The 14,777-nt window shown below is 35.8% G+C and overlaps 2 protein-coding genes across 3 annotated transcripts; both read left to right on the top strand.

The window, feature by feature from the left end:
* The first annotated feature begins 87 nt into the window (after positions 1-87).
* On the top strand, positions 88-7,195 carry LOC107011093 (KH domain-containing protein HEN4). 2 transcript variants are annotated; one of them, XM_027914263.1, is made up of 8 exons: positions 88-225; positions 1,618-2,213; positions 2,984-3,412; positions 3,506-3,763; positions 4,336-4,599; positions 4,755-4,846; positions 5,159-5,227; positions 6,686-7,195. In XM_027914263.1, the coding sequence occupies exons 2-7, from the start codon at positions 1,638-1,640 to the stop codon at positions 5,205-5,207; spliced, it is 1,668 nt and encodes a 555-aa protein (XP_027770064.1). In that variant the 5' UTR covers positions 88-225; positions 1,618-1,637; the 3' UTR covers positions 5,208-5,227; positions 6,686-7,195. The 2 variants fall into 2 exon arrangements, with proteins under 2 accessions (XP_027770064.1, XP_015065915.1); XM_015210429.2 differs by lacking the exon at positions 6,686-7,195 and adding an exon at positions 5,408-5,928.
* A 3,294-nt stretch (positions 7,196-10,489) lies between these two features.
* Positions 10,490-14,448, top strand: LOC107009013 (pentatricopeptide repeat-containing protein At5g15280, mitochondrial). The gene has a single exon (XM_015208261.2). The coding sequence runs from the start codon at positions 10,640-10,642 to the stop codon at positions 14,351-14,353; it is 3,714 nt and encodes a 1,237-aa protein (XP_015063747.1). The 5' UTR covers positions 10,490-10,639; the 3' UTR covers positions 14,354-14,448.
* Positions 14,449-14,777: the final 329 nt, after the last annotated feature.

Raw genomic sequence — 14,777 nt, 5'->3', positions numbered from 1 at the left:
CTAATTTCATATAGTTTCGTAACAGAGCAAATATTTCGAAGAAAATGTGGAAAAACAGGGAGATATTTATATAGGACGGAAGGAGTACGTGGCCCTTAGATACAAGAAACGGAGGCCTTACTATTTCGGGTCAAAACCCTAGCAGCTATAAATCAACACCCTGCTCCATAATTTCTCTCTTCTGTTTGCTCTTCACATGGTTCTTACCAGAAGATTCTAGTTCAGGTATTCTCACTTATGTTTTCTGCAAATTCTCCTATGGTGTTATCTCTGTATAGATTTTCGAATCTTGTTTTCCTTTGTTAAATTCAGTTTTTAAATTAATTGGGAACTTAGAATGGTTATTTGTTGTTCGGATTTTGGTGTAGTCTTTGTAGTTCCATAAATCTTTGAGTTTAATTTCAGATCTATGTTTCTTTTCGGATCCGTCTTCTTTATTTTTACCTGGGATTAAACTTTAATTTGTGTATCAACTTTTTCTTTTTGTGTGTGTGTTTAGTACAATTAATCAACAAAAAGGGATATTTCTAGAATTGACAGTGTTCTTGATCTGGAGTTCGTGAACTGGTCAGTTGTGTGTGAAAAAAAAAGAACAAGAAAAAAAGGATCTTTTTAGAATTGTCAGTTTTTTTAATCTGGAGTTCGTTAATTGGTCAATGGTGTATGAAAAAAGAGAACCAGAAAAAAGGGATTTCTTTTAGAACTGACAGTGTCCTTGATCTGGGGTTCGTGAATTGGTCAACTGTCTGTAGGCTCAGACCATATGTGATAGCGGTTTGTATCTTGCGTTTCCGCTGTGTACCCGGAATTTAAAATGTTAAATCTGATAAGGAACTGCTTATACATCCAATTTTAATGTTTTGTTGCTGTCTGAATCTCTTTTTTCTTTTCCATCTAGAAGCCATGGCAGATCCAGGATTTCACCTTAGGGGTTTTAATTTTTTGGGACTGTTTGATTTTTTTGGGATCAATTTCACTATAACAGCACATTTAAAAAAAAATATAATTTATAGTGGAAGATTGGGGCTAGTGGCAGTTCCCGCGAAAAAAAAATAACAGAAGCTAAAAATATGATGCTCTCAACAAGGTTTGAACCCCGGATGCAAGGGACAATCTGAAAGGCAATTACCACCGTGCTACCCTTTGTTGCTTGTTAGGGGGTTCAAAACTAATTATGTACATAAATACAAAAAATTTACCTCATATATAAGGTGTATTTTTTGCCAAGGGGTTCGGGCGAACACCCTCCGCCCCCTAGATCCGCCCCTTTCTAGAAAAACTATAGAAATTTCAAAGTCCTGCTAATGTAGGATGAGTATGTCGAATACATTGTATCATGGCTACATGATGAGTATTTGAGGTAATATAACATGAAATTGGATGAAAGTTCATTAAATGTATCTCTTTTCTAATAAGGGTGAATGTTTCTCCAAATTTTCAACTCTGGCAATTTCAACCTATTCTAGTTTCTTAGTTTGGACAGGATCAAGGTTGTGAGAGATGTGTACTTGTGCTGATGGAAAACTATTTTGTATCTGACATATTAGAAGTTTTAGTAGGTGGATTTGTTCTTCATGGATTTATGACTTCTATTTGCAATTTTTTGATGATAAACAGTATCTAGTCCATATTTTGCAATGGCTGGTCGACGGGATAGCTATGGAAAGCGGTCTCATTCTCAGTCAGATTATGGTGAAAACGGGGGAAATAAAAGGAGAAATACTAGAAATGATAAGGATCCTTTCTCTATTGGCCCTGATGATACAGTATATCGGTACTTGTGTTCAGTAAAGAAGATTGGCAGCATCATAGGTAAAGGTGGGGAGATTGTTAAACAATTAAGGGTGGATACGAAATCAAAAATTAGAATTGGAGAGACAGTACCTGACTGTGATGAACGTGTTGTCACCATCTACAGCTCAAGTGAAGAAACAAACGAGTTTGATGGCACTGAAGTTCGTGTTTGTCCAGCTCAGGATGCCCTTTTCAGAGTATATGATAAAATTATCAGTGATGACACTACTGATGAGAACTCTGAGGAAGCATCACAGGTTACTGTTAAGCTTTTAGTACCTTCAGATCAGATTGGATGTATTATTGGGAAAGGGGGACAGATAGTTCAGGACATTCGAAGTGAAACTGGTGCTCAGATTCGTATTTTGAAAGATAAGCATTTGCCTGCATGTGCATTGAGCTCAGACGAACTTGTGCAGGTAATGCAGGATCACCTTCCTATCTATCCACTTGTGTTACTTCTGCAACATCTAACTTGTAACTTAATTTCAGTAATTTTGTTAATTAGTTAGTTTGATCAAGTGCTCGTTTTTCATGCTTGAACTTGCGGGCCGTCACATTTCAGCCTAATGACTTTGGGTATCTTCTTTTACAACTTGGTTGACTGTCTTACAGAATTTAAGCAGATTGACCATGCTGCACTTCTGTTTTCACACCACATCTTGAAATTTTTTATTGACGGCCCAAATTGCATAATTATACACACACATGGATGGGTCAGTTTCTTTAGTTATAAATGTATGGCCAATTTTCTTGATATTCTTTGGCTATCAAGCTGGGACCTCTTTTTTTTTTTATCTCATTGCGCTTATCAGTAGTCTTAATTTGCTCTTGTAGTCTCTTGGCCTTTGATTTCTGGTACTATCTGTTGTTTCTTGTACCACAATTTTTTTTTTTGTTGTAGTTTGTTCTGCTGCTATCAGTTGTTTTTATTATTATCTATTTTTTGTACTTCCATAACTCCTTTTTGGGACTGCTTTGCACTATTTAATCTTAAGCTGAGGGTCTATCGAAAAACAGCCTCTCTACCTATGAGGTAGGGGTAAGGTCCACGTACACCGACCATCCTCAGACCACCCTACTTTGTGGGACTACCCTGGGTATGTTGTTGCTTAGTAATGTGGAAGTACAAATAAATTTGGCTGAATTAACGTCACTGTTCATCTGATTGCTGGTTTCTTGGTTTTAGATATCTGGTGAAGTTGCTGTAGTGAGGAAGGCTCTCTTTGAAGTTGCAACTCGTCTTCACAATAATCCATCCCGTACCCAACACATTCTAGCCTCCGATGCACCAACTATCTACTCCTCGCGCAGCTCACTTATTGGTTCTGCTGGTGGTGCTCCAATAGTGGGAATAGCTCCTTTAGTGGGGCCATATGGGGGTTACAAAGGGGAGAGCGGTGATTGGTCAAGGTCTTTCCACTCTGCTCCAAGGGATGAATCATCTTCAAAGGAATTTTCTCTTCGTTTAGTGTGTCCTGCTGCAAATATCGGAGGTGTTATTGGCAAAGGTGGAGTCATAATAAACCAAATTAGACAAGAGTCTGGTGCAGTGATCAAGGTTAATAGTTCTAATGCTGAAGGTGACAATTGTGTGATTTCTATTTCTGCAAAAGAGGTAAGTATTTTCTATTTAAATGAATGTTTATCGGAATATGCAACTTGAGGATTTTGTTCTCTCAGTAAAGATGCGGTTTTATGCTTTTTCTAGTTTTTTGAGGACACATATTCTCCCACAATTGAAGCAGCACTGCGCTTGCAACCAAGGTGCCGTGAGGAAGTGGAACGGGATTCAGGTCTTATATCAGTCACCACAAGGTTGCTGGTTCCAGCATCTCGAATCGGCTGTCTTATTGGGAAAGGAGGATCCATAATTAATGAGATGAGGAAAATCACAAAAGCTAATATTCGCATTCTCTCGAAGGAAGATCTTCCAAAGGTTGCATCTAATGATGATGAGATGGTACAGGTAATTATTCATTGTTATAGTAAATGGGCTGTGTATGTCAAAGTTATTACTCACTTGGTCAAAAGTGGAAAAAGGTCAGTGTATTCTCAGTAACTTTCTCTCTCCCTCTTTAGAAATCCGGCTACTGGAGTATGAATATACAATATGAGTGAGGGTCTCTGATGTAGATGTTGACATCTTTGAAAGCCATAAGCTGCTTTTGCCTTTGGATCCATATCTGCTCTTGATTAGTTTTTGGGGAGGGACTGTGCATGAATGGAACTATTGTTTCATAGGGTTTGCCCTTTTCCCTATTCTGTGCCGTACCCACTGTTCCCCAAAATAAATCCTCCAAAGAGGGAAAAAAGAATGCTGATGAAAACATATTTTGTGTAGTTGTTCCTTTTCTTTCTTGTTATTACTGTTTACTTGTGCTATCATACTTGGTCTCCGTGTTTTTATAAAACTGATATAGGAATTTCTTTCATGCTCTTATATTTACATTATACGTGTTATTTTTTGCTTGGAGAAAGTGACTCGAAAGACCATTTTTCTTAACTGAAAACCAATTATATGCTTCCAACATCAATCAGATATCAGGAGATCCCGATGCTTCAAAGGATGCACTCATGCAAGTAACATCACGTTTAAGGGCTAATCTTTTTGAAAAAGAGGGACCCATGTCTGCCTTTGTGCCAGTTCTCCCCTACCTCCCCATGTCAACAGATTCAGATACCTTGAAATATGAACACAGAGATACTAGGAGACAGGGACGTGAACATTCCTACTCAGCTGGTTATGGTGGTACTAGTGACCTTCCACATGCTGATGGTTTTGGAAGTTATGGTACTCTCCAGGTAATGCTTTGTTTCATTGGTTAGGACAGCAGAGTTTTTGGAAGTTGCAGTGTTCTCTAGAAGTTTTGGGATTTGTTTGTTTCGGGTTCTTTCTACAACTTTTTGTGGTTTGTCTATGTGCATCTTGCGTTATTAATATCTAAATCTATTTGCAGAGTAGTAGCAGTGTAGGATATGGGGCATATGAAGGATATTCCCCTGCTTATCCAAAAGAAGGATATTCCCATGGGCGTTCCAGTGGATCCGGGTGAGTCTCTTGCCTTACCTTCACCAGTCTTGGGTAGGTTTGGTGTCCTAGGGCAATACTATGATCAATGTTGTCCATGATTTTCTTGAAAGAAAAACAAGAATGAGCTCGTAGTTTCATATTAGATTCTTGCCTGTTTATGTCTGAACTCTGACCTAACAACATTCTGGTTGGAAGTTTGTCACTGGTGATTTTTGTTCTCTGCCCATTTGTTGCAGAGGATTTCTTATTTAGTTCCTCTACTTTCAACTGCTCTAAAGAAGTCAAAATTGCTTCTCCAATTTTTATTCATTGTTAAGTTTATGTTAACAGGTCATCAAGGCAAAACTCTGCCCCCTGGAGAAAAAGTTATGGTTACTAGAGCTTGTAACAGGACCACAGGTAGCTCTTGAATTATGGTTCTATTGCATTGCATCTTTCGCTTAGTTTGCTGGTATTATACACCTAACCCCAGTCATACAGAACTTCTAAACGTTTTGGTATGATGACCCTAACCTATCTTCCAATTATGAAACTAATGGTATTCTTTTCCCTTTGTTTCCTTTCCCTCGCTACAAACAGCCGAGATATCTGAAGCCTGAAGCCTGCCTACTGCCACCTTTGATGAAGCCTCATTGCCTAAACCAGATGACCAGATGAATGAGGACATCAAAAATCATTGCCTACCTTGATGTTTTCCTTAGCAGGATCATATCTGAAGGTTTTACCTACTATCAAAATTTGCCATGCCCTGACACCATATACTTCCAAGCTCAAATTTTTGTGCTTCCAAGAACCTGTGTAGCCGGCGGCCTCATCCTTCTCCCCTTTGATAGTTGTACAATAGCTCTTAAATCTCGGCCATGTGTCCTGATGTCATGTTTTCCGTTTATTATTATTTGTATGAATCTACCGCTAGTTGGACTTGTCTTTAGACGCTCTAGATGATGCAAGTAGACGCTCTAGATGGTGCAGATTTGCAAGTGTCTTTCTGGTTTTGATTATGATACCTTTCAAAATATCTTTAGAAGTATTGCTATGTTACTAGAAAACTTACTACATGTTTCTTCATTCTGTGAAAGTATTCCATCATGATTTCTGAATATCCTTTGCCATTTTATCGGCAAAAATTCTTGCTTAAAGTAGATTGAAGAGGATATAGTGGCTATGGAATGCGCATACAGCTTAAGCTACAGGGGTGCCTACAGTTTCCTGTAGACACTGGATCTTCTATGCAGTGATCTGTGTGCTTTAGTACTGCTAGATATATGAGTATGCCAAAATGCAGTGATATAATTTTCACTGCCTTCCACTGTGGCTACTACATGTTTCTTCATTATGCGATAATATTCCATCATGATTTCTGAATAACCTTTGCCATTTTATCGGCAAAAGTTCTTGCTAAAAGTAGATTGTTCTTTTGAAGAGGATATAGTGGCTATGGAATGTGCTTACAGCTTAAGCTAGAGGGGTGCATACAGTTTTCTGTAGACACTGGATCTTCTATGCAGTGATCTGTGTGGTTTAGTAGTGCTAGATGTATGAGTATATACCAAAATGCAGTGATATAATTTTCGTTCTGTTTCATTGTGGAATCTGATAGCCTTTTGGGAAGTATAGGTTGGAGTTAGATTGAAGCAGGTAAAAATCGTATGGTAAGTCTCTCATTCTTATTATAAAGTGCTTACTTTTGTTATAAGATTCACCTATCAAAAAAAAATAAAAAATATATGTGATATGATCTGCCTGCAAGCTCTGATCAGCATGTTTACCGGAACTTAAAAATAGGTATTTTGTATCTTCTGTGTTTGTTTCAAAATCTGCTCCATTAGCGATCTCTTCTTTGTTTGTTGGATACAGTCAGTGTGTTTACTACTGGTGATGCCTTTTATTATTGCTCCTATTATGGAATGCTCTGTTCTTTCTTATTGAGAGTGGTGGGGGTTGAGTTGAAGAGGCGGGGTGGGGTGTTTCTGTGTTGAAGAAGAGTGTTTTAGCTATATGAGAATGTACTTGTTTACAAAGACAAATTATGGGGTATGAGAAGTTGATCTCTTACAAGTACTTGCTTACTGGGAGATGTTGATAATCATGAGAAGTTAGAAGTTGCTCTTCCTGCGTAGAATATGAAGAATAATTTGTCTTTGGTTGAGCGTACACAGTTTCGGAACTTCTTGCATGTAGTTGATTGACTCAAGTTGCTGCCGGTGATATGACACAGTTGTTTCACGTCTTTTGTAATATTCAAGTATTTGTAAAATACAACCATTTCGACGTAATATTGTGCCTAAGATTTGGATGTAAAAACACCAAATGACAACATAATCTAATTGTAGCTCATGATCATGCATTTGAATAGGGATTACAATGCGGCGGATGCGAGGTGGGTTTAAGGTTATGTGGGGGTGGGTTAAAGTAGGTTTCTTTTAAATTAATGTGGATCCGGGCGGGTTGTAGGTATATGGGATCTTAGGTGGGTACAAGTTTAATTTTAACTGTTACATGTTATAAAGTGATAAGAATATTATTTATTAAGATAATTTCATTGAAGCTACCGAAATATTCAAAATAATAAATGAAAATGTTTCAATAAAAAATCATACAATTTCTTGCATGTTTTGAATTGATCTTAAAAAAATATATATATTAAGAAAATTATGTGGGGTGTGTTGAAAATGAGAATAAATTAAAAATTTTGTGGGTTAAGCTCAATCTGCACTGCCCTGTCCTGCATCGCCTCATTGTCATCCCGGTGACGTAGATGACAATTACGTGATGGTTTATGAATGGATTGCGAGGGGCGATTTTCATCAATCAACACTTATTATAAATCTTGTTACTCTTAGGATACGAATTGAATTGAATTAAGTTTTGCGAAGATGGTGTATCAAGTCAAATATAGAGATTGTTTGGTAAAATGTATAAGAATAATGCGAAATGTAATGTATTAGTAATAACGTTGCATTAGTTATAATGAGATTTTTTTGTATAATGTTTGGTTTGGTGCATTGCAAATATTGTGCATAACATAAATTTTTTAGAAAAAGTATTTATTTACAAAAAATCATGAAAGGATGTGCAAAAGTTTTTGAGGGCAATTGTATCTTTAATAATGTTATTGCACGCGATTAGAACCCATTGCGTTATTAATTCATACAAAGATGGTGTTAGTAATATATCTTCAACACACAATAGAATGTATTACCAATGCAAGCATTAGTTATGCATAGGCTAAAAAAGTGTACCAAATAAAATATTGATAATATCAAGCTAGTACAAGCATTATTTTTTCCAATACACTTTATGAAACAACTTTTGGTTATTGATTAGAATATGCAAGTATTAGTTATGTTGAAATAAGTTATGTGAGATAATCACTATATATTGAATATTTATTTTGTTGTGAATTAGTATATTTTTTTAACCTATAAATAAATATGCATTTGTAAAATCTAACTAATGATATTTACTTGATAAACAAGTGAAAATGCACAGAGGTATCACCATTAACTAAAAACTACTTGATGCGGCAAACATAAAATGTTGTATAAAATGAGGAAACGAGAAATACGAGGAACATAAACAGCTTAATTGACCTACTTTATTTTGTAAATTAGTTCATATACATTATTTACAAATAAATAAGTGAACAAATTAGAGGTGAACAAATAATTCTTATTTAATTCTGGGATAGCTAATATATCTACTTAACTTATTTTACTTTCTATCTCGCATAAAATTATATAGAGGTTTTCACATTAAGTTATGTGGATATTAATTACGTAGAACTATTAAAACATAATAAAATATCATATAAAATTAATACATGAATAACTTTTATACAACATTTGAAACTTACTAACCAAACATGACATAAAATTAATACATGAATAGCTTTTATCCTATTTACAGATCAAATAGGGGTCGTTTGGTAGCTAGATAAGACCATAGCTAATATATGGATAACCAAGTTATCCACGTATTAATTTTATACCATGTTTGATTTGCAGATAGGACAAAAATTATTCATGTATTAATTTTGTACGAGGAATGGTTGACAAACTTTCAATGGTATTATTTTACTGTCTTGATTGCATTTTTTTGTAATACTATGTAATTAATACTTGTATACCCTATTAATTTACTCTACTTTCTATTCTACATAAAATTATACATATGTTTCCTCGTTAAGTTATGTGAAAGTAGAACTCATATATTTAATAATATCAACCTTAAAAATATGACATCTATGGAAATAAAAAAACAATCGTAAAAATGAAAGAAAAATCTCGTACAACAGTATGATTTTATAAGTTAACATGGAGCTATGGAGACTAATAAAGATCTTGTATGTTGAAGTAATGACCATAAGAGAAGCCCTTTATTATTGCTTTGTCATGAACCTCAATAAAATATACATTAAAATTAACTCATTAATAATGGTTGAGATATTATTTGAAATCTGAAAAATTCCATGAATTTTAGAGATTTTAGTGGAAGAGGTAAAAGAATTTGTTCAATTATGTATCGAAAATGAAATTGTTTCGTAGACTTCCTTGTGCATCTTGTGTTACACTAATAATTCACACCAAAGAATTAAAACACAACAATCATTATTGATGTTGGAAGAACATAATAGACATGAACTTTTTAATCTAGAAAATATTACTTGATTGTTTATATATGACAGTGGCAAAATGACATTCAATTTAAGAGGATCCATAGTATAGGCTAAATGTTTTGACAGCACAAAGAATACATGTATAAGAATATTTGCATATTGCTTATCATTTAGATTTCTCGTTCATAAATTACTCATTAGTCAATGATATTACAAGAGAGTGTGTATATATATATATATATATATATATATATATATATATTGATTTAGTATCAATTACGTGAAAATTATCAGCCTTAATGATACTAATATATAATATATGATACTAATTTAGTATCAGTTAAACGAAATTAGTTGAGAGTACATAATTTAATTATTTAGTAGAGTATAGATAGAAAAAGGTATATGTTTGTAATCATGTACTTTTATGAAATATTTGCTTAGTTTCCCTAAAGAAAACTATTAAGGGAAAATTACGCGACTAAATAAACTTATACTATTTAATTACTCATCATAGTTATAGATTGTTATAATTACCACTCGCGACTAATATTATACATTAATTACGTGGGCTGACTTAAATTTTGTATAATTAGTCACGTTTATATATGTATAATTTGTCAGGATATACAATTACATATGTATAATATACAATTGTTTAACCTATATACATATACAATTCACCTCTCTTCTAGTCTCTGCCCTCTCTCAATCTCGCTTGCCATATATACAAATGCATATGTATAATATACAATTATATACATATATAATTCACGTCTCTTTCGCCTCTCTCCTCTCTCTCCCAATTTTTTCTTGCAATATATACAAATACATATGTATAACATACAATTATCTAACCAATATACATATATAATTCACCTCTCTCTCCCACTTTTTTCTCCTGTGTCTCGCCTCTCTCCTCCATATAACATGTAGTTATGAATTGTAATCATTAAACTATATGGAGAGTAATTAGACAATTTTAAAGTAGTTATATGTGAAAGTTCCCCGAGACTATTAAAGGCCTAAGGTTTGAGATTCAACAATTGGACCCAAAATAGAGAAAATCCATGAAATAAACTAAAAAACAAAACTGGTTGAAAAACTTTGAAGCCCAACAACAACAGCCAAGAATCAAGAATAGAACTAGCAGAGTGTCGTCTCTGTAACTCTCAACACATCCCGGCGGTCGAATGCTTCAAGCTCTCCTTGAATTCCGAAAACACAAATCTCACATCAAACAGGTTGGTTCACTTCTCTTTCACCTTTCTTCTTTTCCTAGAAAACTTCAACTCCAACAGTTTCATCTACTACGTTCTTCATCTTCTGCAAAACCAACATATACTACGCAATATTCATCTTCTGTTGAAAAATCAAAGAGTTTAAGCTTTTCGAGTAATAAAGGTGAGATCTTGAACAACCCCATCATCAAAGATTGTCTTCTTAAGCTATCTGAGATCTCCCCTGCAACTGTTCGTAGATATTGGAGAGTTTCTGTGTTGAATCCTAATGATGTTCTTGAAATTCTGTTGGGTTTTCAAAATGATAGTGGAATTTTTGATGTTGAGGTTAAAAAGATTGGATCTTTATGGGGAATTTATATGTGGGCTAGCAAGCAGAGTAAGAGTTTTAGGCATCTTATTAAGGCCTCTGAGATCATTGCTACAATGCTTGTCCGTTCTGGGTTGTTCAAGGAAGTTGAGTGCTTGGTTTCATTGTTGGATACCCAAGGAACTTTCTTGGATAATCATGAGATTTACAGTAATCTAATTGAAGTGTTTGTGGGTGATTATCGATTAGAGAATGCTATTGGATGTTATGATCGAATGAGGATGCGAGGTGTATCCCCATCGATTTCATGTTACAGGGTAATCCTTGAGTTTTTGATTCAAATACATGAAACTCAATTGGCATTTCAAATTTATGTTGATGCTATAGATATTGGCTTGGGAAGGAATGTGTCTGAAAGGGGTATATATGAGGGTGTTGTCAGACTGTTATGTGCTGATGCGAAAGTTCAGGATGCCAGGAATTTGGTTAAGAAGGTCCTGGCTTTCGGAATTGAACCTAATTATTTAATCCTCGATTCTATTGCTTCTGGTTATTGTAATAAACGAGATTATGATGATCTGCTGAGTTTCTTTGTCGAGATCAGTTGTATTCCTGATGTAACTGTAGTCAATAAGCTCATCCAGTCTGTCTGTGGACAGTTTGGTGTGGCAAGCGGGAACTCATACGTGATGAAGTTGGATCAACTGGGTTTTTGTATGAATGAAATAACATTTGGGATTTTGATTGGATGGGCTTGTCGTAAAGGAAAACTGAAGGATGCATTCTTTTATCTTTCAGAGATCCTGTCAAGAAATCTAAAGCCCAATATATATTCCTATGATGCTATTCTTAGTGGACTTTTCAAGGAGGGTATGTGGAAACACTATCAAGACATTCTTCAAGAAATGGAGGATCAGGGAGTAGAGCCTCAATTATCAACTTTCAGGGTTCTTTTAGCTGGATTTTGTAAAGCTAGGCAATTTGATGAAGTAAACACAATGGTATCTAAGATGGTAGGTCGTGGCTTGATCCAACTATCTCCTACTGAAGATCCACTTTCCGGAGCTTTTGGATTCTTGGGTCTCAATTCTTCTGCTGTGAAAATCAGAAGAGACAATGATATAAGATTTCATAAAGCAGAATTTTTCGATAATCTTGGTAATGGGCTTTATCTGGATACAGATGTCGATGAGTATGAGAGAGTTATTCATAAAGTCCTTGATGATGCCATGCTTCCTGATTTTAACGCTGTTGTATGGAAGGATTACATGAAAAAAGACATGAAAGATGTTCTGATGATGGTGGATCAAATGTTCTGTTGGGGACAAGAAATATCTCTGGGTGCTCTGGATGCCCTAGTGAAAGAGCTGTGCGCATCCAGCATTTGTATTAAGACCATTTCTGGTCTGTTGGAGAAAGTTCCAAATTTTACACATCAGCTTGATCAAGAAACTCTAAATAAGCTTGTTCGGAAATACAGCAAAAAGGGGTCTGTGCACAGGGCAAGAGCAATCTTGCATGGCATGCTAAGTAGACATCTAAGACTTGATAGTGAAACTCATACTGCTCTGATGATGGGCTTATGCAAGAAAGGGGATCTGAGAGGTCTAACTTCTTACTGGAAGTTTGCACGAACTAATAATTGGTTACCTGATTTGAAGGATGGAAAGACACTCTTCAGTCGCCTATGCAGGCGAAGACGGCTTAATGAAGCACTGGAGCTTTTTAATGCCTTGCTGGTGTTCTACCCTGATGAAGTATGTGATGCTCTTCATATGTTCCTTGAAGAACTCAGTGCTAAAGGGTTCACAAGCTCTGCCAAGATTCTGGCGAAGGAAATCTTAAGCCAGGGCTGTATTTCTAGTCACTCGGCTCATAGCCATCTTATTCAGGAGTTCTGCAATTGGAGAATTTTTCGAGAAGCTGCTGTTGTCTGTGATAACATGCTTGCTAAGGACTGGATCCCGCCCTTGGATGCATCTCTTCAATTAATCCCTCAGCTGTGTAGGTCCGGTAATTTTGACAAAGCTGTTGCGCTGAAAGATATTTGTTTAAGAGACGAGCCTCCAGCTGTGCTTCCCTTACACCGTGCTTTAATTCATGGTTATTTCGCATCAGGAAGGGTCAGAGAAGCAACCAGTCTCTTCCAAGAGACATTGGCAAAGGAGCTATTTCTGAGTGTCGAAATTTGTGATGTTCTGTTTCAAGGCTACTGTCAAGCTAACAAGAGGAAGAAAGTTGAGGAGCTGCTTGGCGTCGTGATACGTAAGAACTTAGGTATCAGCATTGCAAGTTACCGCGATATAGTGCGGTTGATGTGTACACGAGGCAAGGTATCTACAGCATTATGCCTGAAAGACCATGTGCTTAAACAAAGCAACCCTCCTATAGCCGTGATATATAACATTTTGATTTATTCCCTTTTCTCAACTAATAAAACCTCAGTTGTTAATACTCTTGTACATGAGATCCTAGGTAAAGGACTGCAACTAGATGAGGTGACTTACAATTATCTCGTTCAGGGGTTCTGGCGGTGTAAAGATTTGTCATCTGCCACACAATATCTAAAGTATATGATGGAGAAAGATCTGAGACCAAGTGACCGTAGTTTGAGAGAGGTGATCAAATGCCTTTGTTGTTATGGGGAGCTTGAAGAAGCTTTAACCTTGAGCAAAGAAATGGAGTTTAGAGGTTGGAATCATGGTTCAGTCGTTCAAAACAATATAGTGGAGACCCTTCTTTCTAATGGTAAGCTAGGCGAAGCCATAAACTTTTTGGATCGGATGGCAATAAAATGCCTCATTCCTGAAAATATTGATTACACTTATCTCATCAAGCGACTTTGTCAGCACGGAAGGGTAGATAAATCAGTAGATCTTATGGACATCATGTTGAGAAACGGGAACGTGCCAGAGTCAAGCAGTTTTGATTACGTTGTTCAAAGTTACTGTACCTGGCGTAAACTGGATGTAGCCCTGAATTTCCATGCGGAGATGTTATGTAGAAATCAAAGGCCAAGCATAAACACTTGGAGCATTCTGATCAAGAGCTTAAGTGAAGGAGGACAACTTGCAGAGGCAGAGAAACAACTCGATTCAATGGTTCAGCTTGGAGAAATCCCGAGGAGGGAAACGTATTCCTTGCTGATCAACATGTATCGCTTTCAGAACAATCTTAACAAGGCATCTGAGCTTCTACGCGCAATGCAACGTTGTGGTTATGAACCTGACTTTGAAACTCATTGGTCTCTGATAAGCAATTTGAGGGATTCAAGTGATAATGTAAATGATGGGAAGCAGAATGGGAGATTTTTGTCCAGATTTCTTACTGAAATTGGATTTTCTAGAAAGAATTAAAGGGGGATGACATATGTTGTTACCATATTTTGTGAATGAATTTACTTTGTTGTTTGTTATTCTCTTTTTAGCTTATATGTATCTTTTTAGCTTTAGATGAATGCAGCCAAGTTGTAAATTGCAAGACTTACTAGCGGTACGACAGAAACAGTTTTTAGCGGCAACTAATATGTACATTAACAAAGAATGATAAAACTTTTATCTTGCATTTGTTAGTTGTCATTAGATTCAATGTCATATAGGCTTCGGAGACATTTACAAAAGGGAGTTAAATGTCTTGAAAAAAAAACAAATTTTAGTAATGACATAGTTTTAATGTAAAATTACAATCCATCCCTTTTTAATTTGTAATTACATTAATTCCTTAAAACGTAATACAAACTAGATACATTAATATGTAGCTTGGATATATTTAAGAGTATCT

Source organism: Solanum pennellii, chromosome 2, assembly GCF_001406875.1.
Source record: "Solanum pennellii chromosome 2, SPENNV200".
Lineage (NCBI taxonomy): Eukaryota > Viridiplantae > Streptophyta > Magnoliopsida > Solanales > Solanaceae > Solanum > Solanum pennellii.
This window is presented reverse-complemented; position numbering and strand designations above follow the sequence as displayed.

Coding starts and splice junctions, on each gene's coding strand:
- LOC107011093 (XM_027914263.1), top strand. CDS start 1,638: ATGGCTGGTCGACGGGATAGCTATGGAAAGCGGTCTCATTCTCAGTCA. Junction 3,413..3,505: donor TTTCTATTTCTGCAAAAGAG/GTAAGTATTTTC, acceptor TGCTTTTTCTAG/TTTTTTGAGGACACATATTC. Junction 4,600..4,754: donor GAAGTTATGGTACTCTCCAG/GTAATGCTTTGT, acceptor ATCTATTTGCAG/AGTAGTAGCAGTGTAGGATA.
- LOC107009013 (XM_015208261.2), top strand. CDS start 10,640: ATGCTTCAAGCTCTCCTTGAATTCCGAAAACACAAATCTCACATCAAA.